Raw genomic sequence first — 21,145 nt, 5'->3', positions numbered from 1 at the left:
AGTGAGTGAGTGAGTTGGATTTAACGCCACTTTTAATAGTTTTCCAGTTACATCACGGCGTTTCAGCTTAATGTGGGAGGAAAGCCCGAAGTGATGCAGGTCTCAGATGTTTACCACTTCGGTGAAACCCACGAGCACGGGTATGGTGCTGACTACACATTGAGAAGGGATGCAAAAAGTATAGGTGCTTAAATCATAATACACTACATATAATTGTAGACAGCAAGAAGAGGCCTTCCTATTTTGGTAAGAAATGCACTCAAAGTGGCAGATTTTCTTCAATTAAATTAAATCCCCATCAATAATAGTCTCAATTTTCAGAACATGAGCTATGAGGTGACATCTGTATAACTTTGGAAGTCAAGTGAAGCAAAGACCCCAAAGAGTGAGACTGACTGATCCCGATAAACATCCCTAACAAGTACCATAGTTTCTTGAGTATAATTTTTCCCGATCCTTTAAAGTTATATCATTGGGTAAGTTTTAACCGAAGTAGATTCCAAGAAAACATGTGTACAGCTGTTTCCGGCTTAGTTTACAAGAAAATACACAAGGTTATCTTAATCCCTGGACGTAAAACAATGCCTAGCTGAACAAAAAATCTGATTTAAACGGTAGAACAATATGTCTGGTGATTTTGTATCTCAAATTTCAAATTTGTACTGATCAAGTTTCTTATCCCCCGATTGTTCACCGGAGCTCACTGTAGGGGTGCAGTGTCATTTTTTTCTGCGCATAATATTCAAATTATTTTTTTTCAAAATACTGTATCTGCTAGATGGGGGTGCGTATTATACTTGGGTGTGCATTATACTCAAGAAAATATGGTACTACAGTTTCCAAAATGTCACGAAAAGATGGGGTGTTTACCTTGATGGCCTCTCTCTGGGTGAGTGTTGACTTCTGCTGGTCCGGCAGCTTGTCGTGTGATGCCAGGACAACCTCCGCTTTACCAAGCCAGTCCTTGACCTTGAGGATCTGCGTCTGGAAGTCGATGAACTGACCATCCAGCTTGCTGCTCTCCTCCTGGGGTGGGAAGAGAGGAATGATGGCTTTAGTGAGGTGAGGTAAAATGGGGTTTAATGTCGCGTCAAAGATTATTGCACTTATATAGCGACGGGCATGTACGTGTGTGTGTGTTTGTGTGGCTGCTTGTACTAGTCCGGACTGATGCCGATTTATAGTGCTAGCTCACTGAGATACCATGCCGCAGTTTAACATGAATACCCCACTCAGACACAGTATACTGACTCCGAGCCGACCAGTCCTTGTATTAGCCCCTTAATTCAGAGCGCCAGACAGGGTAACAACAAGTACCATCTTTTAACGTCTTTTGGTGTGAGGCGATCGGGGATCGAAACCCCCGACCTTCCGCTCTCCGGGCGGACGCTCTACCCCTAGACCACGGAGGCGGTCCGATGGCTTTAGTGAGTTGGGTTTGAATAGAATATCAGTCATATTATGGCATGGCATGTTCATGTGGGAGGAAGCACACAATAATGTGGTTTGTGGATGTTTACCACACTGGTGGAACTCACAACCATGGGTATGGTGGCGACAAACCAAGGATCAAGCCCACAATCAGTGGCTCCTTGCACTTCTAAGGGAAGCAACTCTGTACAGTGAACACTGGAACAGTGCTCAGTAAACTAAATGACTCATCAGAATACCATCCGAACCACATCCGTCATAAACGATATATGATGAAGAGATGAGAATGTAACAATGTGAGAAACATAATTGAATAATACCACATTGGATGATATCCCTTCTTCAAGAGTAGATTTAGATTTAGGGCTAGGACGGGTAACTCGGGTACTCGGGTCGGGTGGGTACTGCGCAGGACCCGGGACTACCCAGACCCGTGGTTAGTCACGTGATATATTGTTTCATGACAAAAAAATCACTATATTTAATATAGTGGTTACACGACAATTTTAAGTCTCTAATGTTCGCATTTCTTCAAGACTATGAACACGTTCCTTCTGACTTATATATGTTTGAACAAAGCTAAAACTTCAGTCAACTTCAGTGACCACATCGCTTTAAATGTGTATCTAAATACATATTGCCAGGGCTACTGTCAAACTTTTCCCAATCAGACATTTTGTACCTATTTCTTGACACCAACAGCGGGTACCCGGGTAGGGTTGGGTAATAGGGGTGTGGGTACCTGGGTAGTAAATTTGGACTCGTCTCAGCCCTAGATTTGACAAATGTGTTTTGTGAGTCATTCCCTTCAATGCTGGAAAATTGCCCCTCAACAAGACAAGGCTTCCACATAATTAATAATGTATCTTACTGCTACATTATTACAGTGATCTTTAAGTGTATAAATCCATATTGTTACGAGTCAAATACACTGTGACAATCAACTCACTTGCATCTTCTGTTTCCGTGTTGACAACCTGGCGGACAGCTCCTCTACCGACAGCTCCATCTTAGACACAGTCTCGGCTGCCTCGATTACCTCCCCTTCTTCAGCCAGGTCCTGGAGCTGGAGAATGAGTTCCCTGATAGAGGGCACCAGCGCCTGTCTCTTGGACAGGTCGTCTTCAGCCAGCTGGGGATTGGTGAAGATAACATACTGTTTACACAAGCACGGGTAGATATCATTACACTGCAATCTTACACAGCAGTAGTCATTGAGTCTTGACCAGACAAACCAGTGTTGAAGAACAGTCTAACAGTCTACACAGACAAGAGTGAATGCAGATATTTTTTTGCTATGGGGGTCCAAATTAAAAGTATGATACGTATCCTCTTGTTATGGGTTTTCAAACCCTAAGAAGTATTTCTGATTATTCGACTTCTGAATACACTAAAATGAATTTTACCTTGGAGAAAATTTATTTTTGTTCACACATGGTCAAATGACGTCTTATTAATTTCAGTGATAAAGCCGCGCGGAGCGAGACGATTTGATCAGGGGCCATCTTGTTACCGTCACATGATCTCGACTCACCCTGACATGGTTGACCTCCTCTTCCAAATTATAGACGGTTGTGTTTAACTCCCTTCGGTCAAGGTCATGATTTGTCGTTGACACAAACTCACTAACTGCACTCATTTCTTTACGTAGCTTCTTTGACACTTTCAGAGCTTTTTCGAGATTGGTCTTTCCCAGTGTGACCTAACATGGGCATAACATAATCGTGGGTCATTAAAAAGTAATATAATGCTAATATTGTATTGATGGATGAAATTTTCTTAAAAGTTAAAAATACAAATTATTCTTATTCATGAAAGCTTTTAAACAGGAACTAGTATGTATCGAATTATTTATTATAAATTACTTAATTTATTATTAAGTATGAATATTAATGAATATTTACAAGGACTGATAAAAGTTATAGGAACTGAGATATTCAAAGATTAATAGTAGAGAATTATGTTTTAATGTTTAAAAAACCATGTATCCTTATTAGAAACATTGAAAAAATCCCCAAAGCAGGACATAAAATCTTATGTTTTGAAAGCATGCAAGTAGAATAAAAAGACGAAACTGGCTCAACACATAGGATGAAATAAGCAAGCACAGAGTTACAAAAACAATCATTACCTTGTTTAAAAACATAATGTAACATCAAATGTTATTCTCCATGCCTGTGTCAGTGTTGATTGTTTGTTCAGTGACTAATTACAATTATGACTAGACAGCAAACATACAGCTCGAATCAAAACAAATCTACTTAGAAAGTCATGCTGTGAGGTGACAGGAAAAAGGTTATAATAAAAAATAAACCACAACTGTCATACAATATAACATTTGAAATAAAATATCCTGTCAAAATATCGAAATATGTCATATGACATTTCAAGTTCAATATATACTACTCAAAAGAAGTTCAGGAACACCTGTTTCTTTCATATTACGAAAGATAATCTGTCATGGCAGAATATGACAGAACTGGGTGTTCTTTGCCATGACAGACTAAAGTAAAATGAAAGAATCAGGCATTCCTTAACTTCTTTTGGGTAGTATATAAATCCAGAATTTAAAAAAACGACAGTTCAGAATCCAAGCACAACAGTCTGATTTTATGTGAAAAGAGTCCTACATAAAAACAAGGTCATGGTCTTGTCAAATTATTGATGAAACTAAAAACACCAACTTTATTTAGTGGGGTGTGGAGGGTGGGGTGTGAATCTTTACAAGCCAATTTATTTTCTCAATTAACATATATACCGTATATGATGTAATAAGCGCCCACGGCAATATTTGCTGATATATTGGCTAGTGAACAATCCCCATTAGCACCCCTTCCGATTGATCAATATACACACGACTTATTTATTCATGTATAATACGCACTCATGTGTTATATGTTTCTTAACTATGTGCAATTAAATTCTGGAAAAATATATCTGTCATATATAAACATTTCAAGCTGTCAGCATAAACCATGAAATGTACGGTCTTTCAACTCTTGTTGTTGTTTTCTTCAAAATAATATTCTAATAATAGCCCCCTATTTCTAATTTTGAGAGTGCCCTGGGCACTTATTATGTCAAATACGGCATTTCCTTTTTGGAGAAGTGTGGATTGAAAGGCTGGCCAGGGCCACCATAATCTTGATTTTAAGGGATTGAAGTTTAACATTTCGGAAAAGCTGCTTCCAACTGGCATTAATTACAATCATGACCGAAGATTGGATCATCCAAGTGATCGAAAATAATCGGTTTGCATCATTTTTCTGTTTTTCAAGGTTTAGGTTCAGTAAAACTAAATCACAACTTTTACAATTTTGCACAGATACCTCCTTCAGCACCTTATTTCTAAAAAATGACAATGGTCTCGCTCTATCTCACTGTTTCACTGGGGCGGTTGGGTAGCCCAGTGGTTAAAGCGTTCGCTCGTCACGCCAAAGACCCAGGTTCGATTCCCGACATGGGTACAATGTGTGAAGCCCATTTCTGGTGTCCCCCGCCGTGATATTGCTGGAATATTGCTAAAAGCGGCGTAAAACCATACTCACTCACTATTTTACTTCAGACATTTTGACAAGATCCTTCACCTTACTTTACGGATCAGTCTCATGAAGGTTGGAGCTGGAATATTTTTTAGATTATCTTACATTTGTAACGGCGAAAATGACAAGTGTTATCGACATGCAGTTGTTAGTGCATGTTAATGTCAGTCAATAAAGTATCAAGGCCGATGTGGTTAGTAGTCTTGAGTAGCCTGGCTTACTGCCTGTATATAGGTATATCAGCATTAACACTATTTAATATTCAATTAAACATAAGTAACCATGGCGACCCGAACCTCTGTAATGAAATATTTGTCAGTCATGTCACCAATAATATCTCATGATGCATATCAGAGAAGCTGTTTAATACACGTAAAAATATAGTCTGTATTTGGTGTTCAGTATTAGATATCTGTCAGTGTCTTGTGCAATGTAAATCACTTGGTTATCTCACACAAATGGCATTTTGAAAACATTTCATGCAATGAAATCACACAAAAATGACAAAGTTAAGGTAAATAAAAACTGAACTGAAAATAGCCTAATGATTAATGAACTCATTCTTTTCACAACAGAGCACGGAAAGTCAGTTTGGACAGAAGAATGATTTAAATTTGAAATAATGAGCAAACAGTACCAGTATCAGAACCAACAAATTGATCTTCGAGTACAATTTTTTAAACTTTTTCTTACAAAAATCAATGTACATATTTCATAAAACAGACCCCCCAAAAATCACCAAATGAGTGTATATTTCTTCAAAGTAAAACAACAAATCTTGAAATTAAGTTTTCAATTAACTCAAATTCCCTTTAATAAAAATTCCAATTTGAAGTAATTTTGAAGGCATCATTCTTCTGATCTCCTTTGGCCACTGTATGCAGGAGTAACTGGACGCCTACGCTACCATCCTGCCAGAGACAGGGGGAAAGCTAGAGGAAAGCCAGGCTACAGCAAGTTGCTGCTGCTGCTGCTGCAGGTGTTATGTGACTGAGCTAGTACCTGTGCCCCCAGGTCATTATATTGTTGTTTAATGGCATCCAGCTGCTTATTGAGCTTGTCGGGGAAGTCTACCTGTTTCTTCTCCACCACATGCCGACCTGCCTTGATCACATACTCCACCTCAGGCTTTAGCTCACTCATTGTCTTGTAAAATTTCTGGAAATGAATCGGTGTGAAACATTATATTTCTCATTTGGCCTGTTTCACCAGATAAGTCCACCATCTCTACCCATCACATCTCTCCACCCATCGGTCTCTCCCTCCATCCATCAATCTCTCCATCCATCAATCTCTACCCATCAATCTCTCCACCCACCCGTCTCTCCATGCATCCATCAGTCTCTGCATCGATCTCTCCATCCATCCACCCATCCATCAATCTCTCCACCCGTCAATCACTCAATGCATCCATCAATCTCTCCATCCATCTCTCCCTCCATCCGTCCGTCTCTCCATCCATCAATCTCTCAACACGTCCGTCACTCCACCCGTCCCTCTCTCCATCCATCCATCAATCTATCCATCTCTCCCTCCACCCATCAGTCTCTCCACCCATTCACTTCTCCCTCCATCCATCTCTATTGATTATCTCTCATCCCTACACCTCTCAATCCATCAATCTCTCCACCTATCAATCTCTCAATCCATCTCTCCCTCCATCCATCAATCTCTCCATCCATCCCTCAATCTTTCCACCCATCCACCTCTCCCTCTATCCATCTCTATTATCTCTCTCATCCATCTTTCTCTCATCCATCTTTCCCTCAACCTCTCAATCCATCAATCTTTCCACCTGTCAATCTCTCAATCCATTCATCCATCAATCTCTCCATCCATCAGTCTCTCCACCCATCTCTCCATGCACCCATCTCACCATGCAGGTGTCATGCCTGGACTGCAGCATCTCGATGTCCTCCCCCGGGACTTCCAGGAGGTGAGCTCTGTCCTGGATGTTGTCCAACTCTCTCTTCACGTGACTCAGCTTCGGCTCAAAGTCTGCCGGGCGCTGGAACTTGCGGAACTTCACCATCACCTCAGCAAAGTGTTTCTGTGAGGAACAAATAACGTAAATAAATAAACAAATAAAGTAAATCTGACTTTGAGTAGCTGTGTAAATCTGACTTTGAGTAGCTGTGTAAATATGACTTTGAGCAGCTGTGTAAATCTGACTTCCAGTAGCTATGTAAATCTGACTTTCAGTAGCTATGTAAAATCTGACTTTCAGTAGCTATGTAAAATCTGACTTTCAGTAGCTATGTCAAATCTGAATTTAAGTAGCTATGTCCAATCTGGATTTCAGTAGCTATGTCCAATCTGGATTTCAGTAGCTATGTCCAATCTGACCTTGAGAAGCTGTGTCTGCTGCTCCAGCCTGGCACTGGCCTCCATCTTGCCCTGCTGGCGGTACTCTAGGACATGCTTCTCCAGCTCACGCAGGAGATCCTCCTGCTGCTGAAACTCCTCCTTCAGAGACTGTTGGAATAGAAACATATTACAGCATTATATATGTGTAACAGCGCTCCAGATACGCAAAAGTACTTTTGGGTCGTTTGGTTACAACTACACATGAAAAAATGAACAAACCCAATAATACAACAACACTGTGAGTAATTACTCTATGTAGTGTTTCCACTTGCATACTTCCGGTTTTTTAAAGATCTTTATGTCCTGCATCTCATGTATTGTAACATACATATGTATCTCAGTCTTGAGCTTATGCAACATGTAATACATTAAAGCAGTTCACAAACAAATGCAGATTAGAAGTCATCTGAACAAATTTTGTAGCAGGAACATTTTTAAAAATGGTCTCATTGTTGGCTTAAATTCCCTAAATTATGTTGATTACCCATAGAAAGCTATAAAAACTCAATGTGAATGATAACTTGGAATTAAATAATCAACAGCTGAACCAATCATCTGGAGCCCTGAATAAGGACCTGGGCCCTCTTCTTCTTAGTATTCTTAGCACTAAGATGATCGTAACTCCCATACTTCAACATAGGCTTACGATATTCGTATCACTAAAATGCTTTGAGGAATGGGACCCTGCTCTGTTGTGTACCAACTGAACCATGACCTCATCTGTATCAATTGACCTCATCTGAATACACTGACCTCATGTTCCTGAGGAACGTCTCCAGCCACCATGTCGGCATCCAGGCGAGACTGCAGATACTGGGTGATGTCTGACATCCATTGTGACATTTCCAGCATTTGACGCTCGATATTCTGTGCCTGGTGGATTGACCGCTCTAGACGGTTCACCTTTTCTTTGGCCTGTGTACAGAGATATTAGCTCAAGATCCATACAACTCAATCATAAATTTGCCTATAAATTTTTTACATATATCATCCCACTACATGTTCACCATAAGTTGTTTAGTTCAGCCCCAGGAACCAACCGTAACCATCAACAGAATCAAAGACTCGATTCCATGAAAATGACAAAATGGGATCATCAGAAAGCACCAACAGCAACAGTTCCAGAAATGAAATGATTACGGGCAGCATGTGACACCTGTGATCCGCTCACCTCTGCTTCCAGGGAGTCGTACTTCCTGTTGTACTCATCCAGCTCCTTCTTGACAATGTCCACCATGATGGAGTTGGTGATCAACTCTCCCGCCAACTCGTTCACCCGCTTCCTGTTACTGTCGTTGTGTTCCCGGAGCAGATTCTCCACATCCTGCAATACAATATCAGAGTCACACTTGTACACACTCTCACTCACCTTCACAAAAAAATTTTTTTACCAATACAATTGCAGGTCTGGCATCTTGTCTTTCTTGTTACCATCTGCGACTGAGTAAAAGTTAGTCTCTGTTACGACTTTCTCAATTTAGGTGACATAATGAACTTGAACATTTTCTCACAATAATTGGAGACAGTATTTCCCCTCCCCTTCAGAACAAAGCTAAAATGCATTGTACACCCAGGAAATATGTCTATTAAACAAAGGCTGTTTGGAAATTCTTTTTCAAAATGACTCACATCTAGTTCTTCTGAAATCTCTTCAGCATCTGAACTGGTTGCTGATGTTCGACGGACTTTCCTTTCAAGGTTCTGCAGAAACCGCCTCTCCAAATCCAGTAGGTCTGAAACAGTAAGGCCATTATTCAATGTAAGCCAAACAGTCATGGTAGTTCAGCCCTGAGTATGCTAAATGGAAGCCCTTTGAGAATAAAGGTCAATATATGCCCTTGAAACTCATGACCTTCACATGCTTGCAAATAATGGTCACAACTTGATCTGCAGTGCAGGGTAGACCATTGGGCAGGTGCCCCCATTCGTGGTGGGTACATCCAATAACTTCTTGCTCTGACTTTATCTCAACATTTCTGGGTTAAAAATTAATTTTTATTTCACTAATCCACAAAAATGATCTGCAAAGAAAGACCTACAAAGAAATATCACAAGTATTTCCACCATTTTACAAGTCTTGAACAAGTGGAACGTTAATTTCAAACCCGACATTTACCTTTTAACTCCTTCCACTCAGCATCAGAGCTGTCGTACAGAGAATAGTATCTGTCCACCCTCTGGAACACGTCTGTCCACAACGCATTCATCTTCATCAATGACCGCGCCAGCTCCTGCAGCGTGCCGGACGGAGCTTTGTTCAACATCTGGTTAGCTTCTTCGTTAAGTGCATCTACATCAGATTCTCTCCCACTCACTTCTTTCTTCAAGCTCTGGAAGGTAGTGTTTTAACAATCTCAACTGGTTCCATGTTCATTAAACTAAAAAATACACAGACACTGCACATGACTCTCGTCATCTTTCACAGTGAGGTGAGGTGAAATGGGGTTTAACGTCGCGTCCAAGATTATAGCACTTATATAGCGACGTGCATGTACGTGTGTGTGTTTGTGTGGCTGCTTGTGCTAGTCCGGACTGATTCTGATTTATAGTGCTAGCTCACTGAGATACCATGCCCCAGTTTAACATGAATACCCCACTCAGACACAGTATACTGACTCCTAGCCGACCAGTCCTTGTTTTAGCCCCTTAATGCCGAGCGCAAGACAGGGTAACAACAAGTACCATCTTTTAACGTCTTTTGGTATAACGCTGTCGGGGATCGAACCCCAGACCTTCCGCTCTCCGGGCGGATGCTCTACCACTAGACCACGGAGGCGGTCTCCTTTCGAAATGAAATTTCTTATATAATTAGCATTCTCTACTTTCAAAATATGAGTATTGTTTTACCAAAATATGAGCAAGTGAGTATTGTTTCACAATATTTTGGGCATCATTTCAACTATTTCAATGTTGAGAACCATTTGGCATGTCAAGCAAACCCTAAACCTGGGCCACCCTTCGCGAATTAGAATGAAACATTTCCTTAGCAAGAAATATGGTGCAACAAAAAACATATGTAGAAGACAGAAATTCAACAAACCTTGAATTTTTTGTTCTTTACAAGCAGATCATTTGCATTCTCCACGGAGTAATCCTTATTGGCCAGGTCGACCTTGAGTGGCTCCAGCCACTTGGTGATGTTCTCGATCTTGTCGTACACACACTGACTGTCACACAGAAGTTTCTTCAGGCGCTCGTTTTGTTCCTCGGCCATTTGAACCACCCGGTCCCACTTACTGTTCAGACTCACTACCTCATTGCCGAGACTCTCCTGGAACGTGTCATCACCCTCCGTGGACAGGGACTTGCTCAAGTTGCTGATGTTGATGACGTTCTGCCGCAAGGTCTTAATGTCCTCCAGGACTCCCTGAAAACAAGTTCACAAATTTCAAACTTTGTCCGATGTTTAACTCATCCGTCATCATATTTCTTTGGTCCAACTTTTAATTTTAGGTATTTGTGTAAATGACATGTCGCTATTTCAGTCCATGGTTGCACGGGGTGATGGTATGGAACAGAGGATGGTATGGTACAGAGGATGGTATGGTACAGATGGTATGGTACATAGGATGGTATGGTACAGATGGTATGGAACAGAGTGAGTGAGTGAGTTTAGCACCGCTTTTAACAGTATTCAAGTTATATCGCGGCGTGTCAGCTTCATGTGGGAGGAAAGCCAGAAGTGATGCAGGTCTCAGACGTTTACCACTTCGGTGAAACCCACGAGCACAAACCTAGAAACATAATCGGGGTGAACCGGGATTCGAACCCACAATCATAGGTTTTTGGCGTGCCTAAGGGACGCAACTCTGCACAGTGAATCACGGCGCCTTAGACGACTGGGCCACCCATGCCCCCCGTAAAGAACAGAGGATGGTATGGTACAGATGGTATGGAACAGTGAGTGAGTGAGTGAGTGAGTGAGTGAGTGAGTGAGTGAGTGAGTGAGTGAGTGAGTGAGTGAGTGAGTGAGTGAGTGAGTGAGTGAGTGAGTGAGTTTGGTTTTACGCCACTTTTAGCAATATTCCAGCAATATCACGGCGGGGGACACCAGAAATGGGCTTCACACATTGTACCCATGTTGGGATTCGAACCCGGGTCTTCGGCGTGACGAGCGAACGCTTTAACCACTAGGCTACCCGACCGCCCCTTTATGGAACAGAGGATGGTATGGTACATAGGATGGTATGGTACAGATGGTATGGTACGGAGGATGGTATGGTACATAGGATGGTACAGAGGATGGTACAGAGGATGGTATGGTTATTCCAGGCTTATCTGTATCATCTTGCTCCGAAACTCATTCCTGAGACTACCTATTGGCGATTCTGGGTTAGAATTGATCCCCAGTGACCTATACTGGTCTGTAGCTGATTTTCCTGTGTATCTGACCGTGCTATCCAGAGTTGGCTACAAGCCTTTTTGACACAGGAATACCACTTACGTTACTCTCGTGGAGCTGTGCCTCAAGGGTGGGGATGTCGCCACTGACTGGGTCCTCGGCATGGAGAAACACATCCATCTCATCCATCCATCGTGTCAGCCCAACCAGCTGATTCTGAAACATGAAGACACAGATGAAGATGTGGCTGTATAATGCATAACAGTAAACAAGCGAGTAATTGAGTTGGCTGTTATGCTGCTTTGAACATTTAGCCAAACGTGTCCAGGAAGTCAATGCAGGGTTAATACTACTTTTGTTAAGCTGAAAATCACTGTTGTGGTCCTGACAAACCAAGAATAAATTAAGGTTGAATCTGGAATCATAGGATCCTGGCATGCCAAAGGGATGCAACTCTGCACAATGACCCAATTAATAAGAACTAATTTGGACAAAACTAATACTTAATCATCTATTTGTCCTAACATATCTTGTTGTTATGATTTGAAGCTTGTCACAGCACAATGTTTTTGCAGGCAATGTAATTCACCACTTCCTCAACTGTCCTCAACATTCAACCCACATATTGATGAAGTGGGTGGGCCAATGGGGTGGGCCAGTGGGGTGGGCCAGTGGGGTGGGCTGACATTGGGAAGCCAGCTACCAGCTGTGCCTTGCCTGACTTCTTGTTTTAAGAATTGACTTCAATATTTTTCTCCTTTGTGGATCTGTAGGTGATTCATGCATAAAGTGCACACCGTTTTTCACACACGCCCGTGCACTATCATTAGCCAATAAGGAAACAGTAGTTTGACAGTAGGCGTGGCCTAAAAATTTTCAGTTTATGGACTTATGAACCAGTTTATGAACCAATTGCAATTTACTCATGTCATCATACACAAGTGGATTACACAGATATTCACACCAACTGCCATGGACATGCTGTCAGCAAGTTGGATCCCATTTCAAAGACTGAGTGAAATAAACAGCTGCAAGTTTACATATACCCAAAGACATCCATGTCTCTGAAGGGCACATTTTGTGTTAGCCAAGTGTGCCTGAGACCACATCTTAAAAAGTCTAGAATGAACAGGACTAGACTGAGGACAGCGTACCTGATACTGTTTCATCTGGCCAATAGTCCTGTCCAGTTTGGCCAGTCTGTCTGTAATGGCGGCTGACACGTCTGACCAGCGGCCATTCAGGTTCTTGAGGTCATTCTGGAGATCCCCAACATCCTCATCAGAGGACTTCTTGTCGATGAGCTCCTGCCCAGTCCTGTTGACATAGTCCAGGCTGGACTGGTGGTCTTGGAGGTCATCTTGCAGCTCCTAAACACATCAACACTAAATTCAGGACTTGACATTATCAAAATAAACTTTTATATAAATCATCACACACAAGAAATAACCATGTATAATCTTTCTACATTTACATATTCCACAAAACGATGTTTTCTATTGTGGGAGAAAATTTATCTCGTCAAAAACAACTTTTCAATATGAAGGGAGACAACTCCACCAAAACTCGATAAATTATCTCCCTTGATGTGCTAACATTCATTATGTTGTTTGAAAATAAGGAAAATGATCAGAAAATAATGACCAAAAATATTAAACAATAGTTTAAATTTATTCTTCCCAACAGATAAAAAACTACTGTACATCACAAAACAGGATCAACAGAGAAGCTTCAAGTCAAAACACACCCGGTACTGCAGCTGTTGTTCTTCCATAGTCTCCAGACTTGCCAGTGAGATCTTCTCCGTCTGCAGTATGGCCTCCATATCACTCACCCACTTGGAGAGGGCACCGATGGCTGCCATGTAGGACTTGGACGGAGCTCGCTCCATTGCCTCCGCTAACAACCTCTGCCGCTCCCCTAATAAGCAATGGTGTGTGTGGAGGGATTAGCTGCAGTAATGTCACCACCCAGCCCTGTATATCATTAACATACCAGGGCTTAAAGTCACTGTGTCATCACACAGAATGCACAAGTCATGGTTAGTGTAACACACGGCATACTTTCATGCAAGATTGTCCCCATTGACATCAGATTAAGAATAATTTCATGAAGACTGTAATCCTTTAAGAAGTGAAAATACCTGTCTTACATTATTCTGTATAAATATATAGACATCCTACCCTCCTAGAAACCAAGTCTGACTCCTCCAAACAAGTGGTTGAAAGCATGAGCAACGGTAAATGTCTTTGGGGTACTATGACATGCACTCAACTCGGCCACACTGAGACCTCATCTTCAGTGAGACCAAACACTCCTGACATGCACACAAGGGTCTAAGGACCCACTCTGTCCCAGAGTGAGTGAGTGAGTTGGGTTAAACGCCACTTTGAACAGTATTCAAGTCATATCATGGCGTGTCAGCTTAATGTGGGAGGAAAGCCCGAAGTGATGCAGGTCTCAGAAACTTACCACTTTTGAGAAACCTATGAGCACGGGTATGGTGCTGACAAACCTAGAAACATAATCGGGGCGAAATGAGGTTCGAACCCCCAACCATAGGTTTCTGGCGTGCCCACGGGACGCAACTGGACAATGTATTGTGGCACCTAAGACAAGTAGGGCACCCCATCTCCCCTAATATGCCCCAGAGTCCCATAGGGGTAATTGCCATTGCAACAACAAACTTGATAGTGGAACTCTACCAGTTCCTCTCCATCTGCTGATGGACCTCAAGCAAGGGGAAGAATGGTACACTGAGCACACACTGACACACAACATCGCCACGACACAGATGATGATGAAAGAAACACAGGATGACACATACATGCTAATGATCCTATCAGTCATAATTATCAATTATCAAATAATTATCATTATTTAGTACACAACCATGCAAGTATCATGCACAATCTACACAATTCATGAGGTCAAAGCCGTATCATGCTTGGGACATATGAAACAATGAACAAGTGTTTCGTAACTCAAAAACAGCTCCAACTGAGAAGCAATGGGTATCAAAATAATTTTCTAAATTTATTATTAAATTGTCCAAATAAATTTGACTGGGAAGTAACATAACTTAAATCAAAAGAGAGTTTACAACATTTTTATGTATTATTTATCATAGTACTCACACTCCTCAGGATCTGGAACATAGCACTCGATGCAGACAATTGTATCTTACTGCCCACTTGGTGGGGACACTCGCAGCAACGGCAATATTTTAGTTCACGACTTTAAAAAGGCATGCATTCATATCGATCGTTATGTGAGCTAATGATTTGGTGCTGAAAACTTGTGTATTAATGATGATTAAATATTAAATTACAACTATTATATCAAATACGAATATCATAAAATATTTTAGTCAGCAACTTGGAAAAAGCATTTATGTCCATCACTATGTGTAATTATGAGTCACGCCCTTTTGTCATATAATATTTCAGTCGACAACTCGGAGTAAATTTTTATTAAAAATCATGCATTTATGTCCGTTGATATGTGAGGTTATGATTTGGTGTTGAAAAGTCATGCCTTAATGACGGAACATTTAAGTGTTGAAAAGTCATTCATTTATGTCTGTTAATATATTAGCCAATAACTTGATGTTGAAACTCATGCAATAATTTTAATCACTATGTCAGACAAGGACCTGATGTCGAAACTCATGCTTACTGATGGTAATGATGATCGTCACTGAATTGATGCAGAAAACCATAGCAATAACATTCAGTGCGGCCCGCTCTTGTTATAGAAAACTCATGTCATACCTCAAGTTCATTGACATGTTTGCCTTTGATTGTCTCAGCAACACATCTTTATACATGTCAGTCAAACAAAACCAATCAAATGCCTCTAACATCTTTGAGCAATTAATATGCCCAAGTTGCATACAAGTTTACAGTTGTTTTACGAATTGTAATTCGTTTTGTGGTCTCTAGTTTATTTGGTTTCGTTTCAGTCGAGATTAGGAAACTAGGTGATGTGAAATATGAGATGTGTGTCCAGCAGTTGCATCAGCATCATTAGTGAAATACATGACAGTGGTGACGTGACGCACATTGCAAGATGGACACGGTGACCAGGAAGCCGCCACATATCACACATTGTCACACTTGCAGCGAAACTCACGAAAAAACACGCTTGTAACAATCGTAAATCTCACCGATTTTATCGAAAGTTGTCTGCCACTTTGAATTGAAGACATTGAGGTCTTCCTGTATCTGCTTGTTGGTCTTGAGTTGCATGAGACTCTCGCCATGTTTCCTCAGCCTGCCGACTCGATCCTCGTGGGATTTGATGGACTTGAGCTTCAGCTTGACACACACAAAGTTCAATAATTCAAAGTTCATTTGTTTTGTTTTTTAATGCCACACTCATCTATTTTCAAGCTATATGACAGCTGTATGTAAATAATAAAGTCTGGGCCAGACAATCCAGTGATTGAAACCATGAGCATCGATCCATGTAATATGATGACATACATCAACCAAGTCCTTGGGCCTGACCACCAGATCCTGTTAGTCGCCTCTTACGACAAGCATGGGTTGCTGAAGACCAATTCTAACCCGGGACCATCACAAGGATCAGCTTTGCTGTGGTAGTATAGTGATTAGTGTTGGCTTGTCATGCTTACGACCCGGGCTTGATTTCTCAACTGGGTACAAGCACGTGAGAATTGGTTTACAGTGCTTTGAGCGACATTCCAATCAGGGTTGGAACAACCAGAATGTTTTCTCTACAGCCACTACCAATCAACTTGACTTCCAAAGAAAATATATGACAGGTCTGCTTAAATGGGTCACATTTGTTATTAATATACAAAAAATTACTTTTGACATGGTCAGTATGCGACAACAAGGAACCACCGACCAAACCCTCGATATGGTCTGACCGGATCAAGACCTCAGGGCGAGGTCCAGTCAGGACTGCTGAAGACAGTCCCGGTCAGTGTGACAGTGTCGATGTGCCTGCTCAATGGGACAGTGTCGGTCAGTGTGACAGTGTCGGTCTGCCTGCTCACCTTGCACTGGTCCAACTGCTGACTGATGTCCATGGCCTCGTCAGCGATCCTCTCCGCGGTAGTCACCCACTTCTCGTAGCTGGCCATCAGGTCCTGTAGGGTGGCCAGCTCGCTGTAGAACTTCTTAGTCTCCATGTTGAGATCCACGCGGTTCTGGGTCTCCGACAACTTCCTGTTGATGTGGTCCCATCTCTCCTCCACTTGCTGTGTGGCCTTCACGATATGCTCGTTGGGCTCGTCAGCTGAAACACAAGAGAGTCATGTGATATTCAGTGTCCTGTTCCGCAAAGCCGTCGCTACACTGACCTATCTCTCATTCTTTATAACAAAGACTTACAATCGTCATGGCAGGAAGATCATTGTTAGGAACAGGATAGCTTAGTGAGTAAGAGTCAGGTCCATGTCTGAACCCTGCAATGACTGGGTACTAACATTGTTAATGTCACTGGCTAAAGGGAGACAACTCAAGGGGGAAAACATTTCTGTCTCTTTCTACAAATTACAAACGGCTGTCAACTATTTCTCCTACAGTCAATAGATGCTGCCATTTAGTCCTCCAACAAATGCTATTATTTCTATTTTGTACTTAAGGCATTGCCTCGGGCCACTATGACTGACCTTGGACCTACAACAAGGCCAATAGAAAAACACCTATATAATAACATAACACGGTTTAGTCCACCAACAGGCAACAAGTGCTGTCATTTCTATACTGTTTTCCTTAACTCACCAATTTTAAGTTCGGTCGTGACTGTTTTTCCCAACCTCAGCAGGTTGAACACGTCATCCGTGTGAGCTTTCACTTCACTCTCCATGTCCTGCAACAAATGCCACCACAGAATCATACCTGCAAAAACTAAGTCTGACTGCTCACCCAAATATTAATACATGTGTAATACAGAAGAGATCAATCTCTCATATCCAGATGTAAACGACGTAAACCTCCAGCTAGGGCTTGGACGGGTAACTCGGGTACTCAGGTCGAGTGGGTCCTGAGTAGGACCCGGGTCCTCGCAGGACTACCCGGACCCGTGGTTAGTCACATAATATATTGTTTAACAACACATCTTAACTCTGTGGTTACACTATAAGTCACTAGTGTTCCCATTTCTTTCTGACAATGCACCCATTCCTTCTGACTTTTATATGTCTGAATAAAGATAAATAAACTTCATCAATAAACTTCAGTGTATGCATGACCAGATTGTTTTACACGTGTATCTAAATACATTTTGCCACGGCTACGGTCAAACTGTTCCAAATCGGACAGTTTGTACCTATCTCTAGATATCTACAGCAGGTACCCGGGTAGGGTCGGGAATAGGGAGGTGGGTACCCGGGTAGTAAATTTGGACTCATCCCAGCCCTACCTCCAGCGCCCAAATTTGTATCAAACCAGGGTTGGGGGTGGTACTATCTACTGAGCCATTCAAACAAACCTGTGTGAGCACCAACTGTTCCTCTTCTGTGAACTGTTCTTGCGGACTGTTGGATTCTGACACGAGAAGCTCAAGCGTTGTTTCTGTCTTGTCAAACCAATCATATAGTGTGATTAGATCCTGGTCAAATTGCACCTGATTGGCTGACTCAACTCGACGCTTCTTAGCTGACGAGGCTGAAGGGGATCGAAGTCTTGCTTCTTCCGAAACTTCCGAAATCATCTCCTCCGATATCTTTCCCAGTTCTATCCCTGAGTTTGCAATCTGGGCAAGAAATAAACAAACTCAGCACACAATGTCACTAGCCTGTTTCCTAACCGATCTTTTACAACTTCTCGGAATACAAAGATTAGGCCAAATTGATTTCTTGATTAACATTTGTTTGTTTGTTGTAAAACACCCCATACAGCACAATTCCAGCAATATGATGTCAGTCTGTAAGTAATGAAATCTGGCCCAGACAATCTAGTGATTGACATCATGAGCATGAGTCTGTGCAATTGGGACACGATGACATGCATCAACTAAACCACCCTGCCTTAGCAACTGATCCATTCAGTTGCCTCTAACAACCACTGTAGGTTGCTGGGTGCTTATTTTACCCTGTATCCCAAAGGGTTTCTTGTCTAATAGATTCTCTTGGTCAATATTCCAGGATGCAGGTAAATTAATTAATAAATGACAATTGTATTTTAGAAATAATTGAAAATAATTTGAGAGTTAAAAACACACTGTGGAAATTTGCAAATAAACAACAATACAAACATAAAAATGTGAGCAAAAAAAAAGCATTTTCAAACAAAACTGCTACAATTATTTCTTTTATCCTTTACTGTGTGTACGATTTAGAGTTTGCTTGTCTCGTTTCATCCATTCAGACCTATATAGATCTAATATGGTACAGTTTTCCTCATACAGAAAGGCCTTCATTGGAAAACTCCAAACATAATGCACAAACTTTCCGAAGATTACATAGCATCATACCAATGAATACATGTGAATAGCAGTCTTCACTTATCACCATAGAACTGACAATGATGATTCTAATTCATTTCAGCGTTAATTCAAAATGGCTGCCATGTGCGTCTGCTCTCTTCCTCACCTCTTTACTCTGGTACTCCATCTGCTGGACAAGTCGCTCCCACCGTTCCTGGAACTGCTCCAGCTGGGAGCTGATGCGATCCACAGCCACCTGATTGTCTACATGCTGGACGATCTGCTGACCACAGTCGTTCAGCTCGTCAAACCTCTGGACTTGTTCCACCATGTCTTTCTCAATTGCCTGGAAAATACAGAGTCAGGTGTTTACAAAACAAAATCTCCCATGTCGGCAATTTGCAGCCGCAGAACTGTCGGGAATATGAAGAGTGATTGAGTGAGTGAGTGAGCTTGGTTTAAAGCTGCTTTGAATGGTACTTCAGTTATATCACAGTGTGTCAGCTTAACGTGGTGATGCAGGCAGGCAGTCTCCCTGTACTCTGGTGAACCCATGGTGCTGAGAAACCAGAAAACATAATCAGGACGAATCTTGGATTCATCATAGGTTACTGGCATGCCTAAGGGAGGTAATTCTGCACATGAATTGCACCTTAGACGAGGGTGTCACCAGTGCATGCAATAAAGCTCAGGCAAATTGGCAGTAAATTAGAGTCGTTCAGATATCAGACACCACCATTTTATGTCTGCTGACTGAAAGTTTCTGATGTATATCATTAATGTTAATGATTGTACAGTAATAACACAGTGACATTTTTTTCCAAATGTTTCCTTGAATACCAATACTATAAGTACAAACATACGATAGCTATGCTATAAATCGCAAAGAACAATGAAGAACGAGGTGTGATTGCACCCCTCATGGTTCATTCTCCCTGCAGTGTTTTATTGTACGATAAACAACTCCCACTCATCATTTATTTCTTTATTATATACCACTCAAAATGCCATGACAGATTTACTAAAGTAATATTAAATAATTGCATGTTCTTTAACTTCTCTTGAGTAGTATATATAGTGAATGAGCGAATATTGTATTACATCCCAACAACACTGAGGTGCAGGGGCCCGTTCCACAAAGCGATCGTAGCGCTAAGATGATCGTAACTCCCATACTTTAACATAGATCTACGTCATTCGTAGCGCTAAGATGGCTTTGTGGAACGGGCCCCTGGTAATTTTGCAACTATCCATACACTACATAACATAAACCACTTCACATATTTAAGAGAACTACCTTCAACTGTCTGACTTGAGCTATCACTTCTTCTGCAACATTCAGATCAGCCAATCGCATCCTCCCTAACACTTGTTCCTTGTCTGCCAGCCAATCAGCAAATTGGTTTTGTTCCTCATTGAAGTGCTGCCACTTGAGGAGCAGCTCCTGCAATATCATCCACTTCTTTTCTGTCCATCGTCCGATCGTCGCCCACCTCTTCCCCAGCGACTCCAGCTGCTTCTCCATGGCTTCACACACTGAAATATTCAACAGAAACAATATGATGCTGCTTGTTATGTCAATAAACCTTGTTGCAGCAGATGGAAATATTTGCAAAAATTGAATGAAGATAGATCTGACCCAGATCTCTTCAAGAAGATGTATAAATTCAATGAAATTATAAGGAGGCATTGGAGGCCCAGTTGTCTATGGCAGGGGTAGAAACTAACATATTTAGTCCACTGGTCCTTATAATGATAACAAGTAGCAAAACCCTTAACAATGGCAAATTTCTAATAGTCCTTATGATGCCTTAACTATTGGGCAGTTTGGCAAGGCTTTCAGGACTAGTGCCAGTTTCTAACGCTGTATGGCACCTCCATTGGTTGTGCAGAGTTAAGCCCCTTGGGCATGCCAGAAACCTTTGGTCATGGCCTTGAATCCAGGTTCACCCGGATTGTTTCTTGTGCATTTATCAGCCCCATACCCATGCTTGTGAGTTTCACCAACATGGTAAACGTCTAAACCCTGCATCACTTCGGGCTTTCATCCAACACAAAACTG

At 41.6% G+C, this 21,145-nt stretch overlaps 1 protein-coding gene across 8 annotated transcripts in view; it reads right to left on the bottom strand.

Moving 5' to 3' along the window:
• LOC124111021 (dystrophin-like) overlaps positions 1 to 21,145 on the bottom strand; it is a 480,101-nt gene that overhangs the window by 282,269 nt on the left and 176,687 nt on the right. For 7 of the 8 annotated variants that reach the window (XM_048383638.1, XM_048383637.1, XM_048383640.1 and 4 more), the window contains 20 exons: positions 20,381 to 20,619; positions 19,250 to 19,429; positions 18,148 to 18,411; positions 17,439 to 17,526; positions 16,709 to 16,950; positions 15,851 to 16,001; positions 13,430 to 13,602; positions 12,837 to 13,052; positions 11,785 to 11,898; positions 10,381 to 10,707; positions 9,457 to 9,670; positions 8,970 to 9,073; positions 8,512 to 8,664; positions 8,094 to 8,255; positions 7,320 to 7,448; positions 6,850 to 7,023; positions 5,976 to 6,131; positions 2,966 to 3,133; positions 2,381 to 2,563; positions 871 to 1,026 (listed from right to left, as the gene is read on the bottom strand). In XM_048383638.1, the coding sequence (XP_048239595.1) occupies positions 871 to 1,026; positions 2,381 to 2,563; positions 2,966 to 3,133; positions 5,976 to 6,131; positions 6,850 to 7,023; positions 7,320 to 7,448; positions 8,094 to 8,255; positions 8,512 to 8,664; positions 8,970 to 9,073; positions 9,457 to 9,670; positions 10,381 to 10,707; positions 11,785 to 11,898; positions 12,837 to 13,052; positions 13,430 to 13,602; positions 15,851 to 16,001; positions 16,709 to 16,950; positions 17,439 to 17,526; positions 18,148 to 18,411; positions 19,250 to 19,429; positions 20,381 to 20,619 (3,593 nt within the window). The remainder of the gene's footprint in view (positions 1 to 870; positions 1,027 to 2,380; positions 2,564 to 2,965; positions 3,134 to 5,975; positions 6,132 to 6,849; positions 7,024 to 7,319; positions 7,449 to 8,093; positions 8,256 to 8,511; positions 8,665 to 8,969; positions 9,074 to 9,456; positions 9,671 to 10,380; positions 10,708 to 11,784; positions 11,899 to 12,836; positions 13,053 to 13,429; positions 13,603 to 15,850; positions 16,002 to 16,708; positions 16,951 to 17,438; positions 17,527 to 18,147; positions 18,412 to 19,249; positions 19,430 to 20,380; positions 20,620 to 21,145) is intronic. The other variant, XM_046470561.2, reaches the window with a different exon arrangement.

The sequence above is a fragment of the Haliotis rufescens genome, unplaced genomic scaffold, assembly GCF_023055435.1.
Source record: "Haliotis rufescens isolate VD_foot unplaced genomic scaffold, xgHalRufe1.0.p SCAF_5, whole genome shotgun sequence".
Lineage (NCBI taxonomy): Eukaryota > Metazoa > Mollusca > Gastropoda > Lepetellida > Haliotidae > Haliotis > Haliotis rufescens.
The sequence above is the reverse complement of the archived record's forward strand: the minus strand, read 5'-3'. Positions and strand labels throughout refer to the sequence as shown.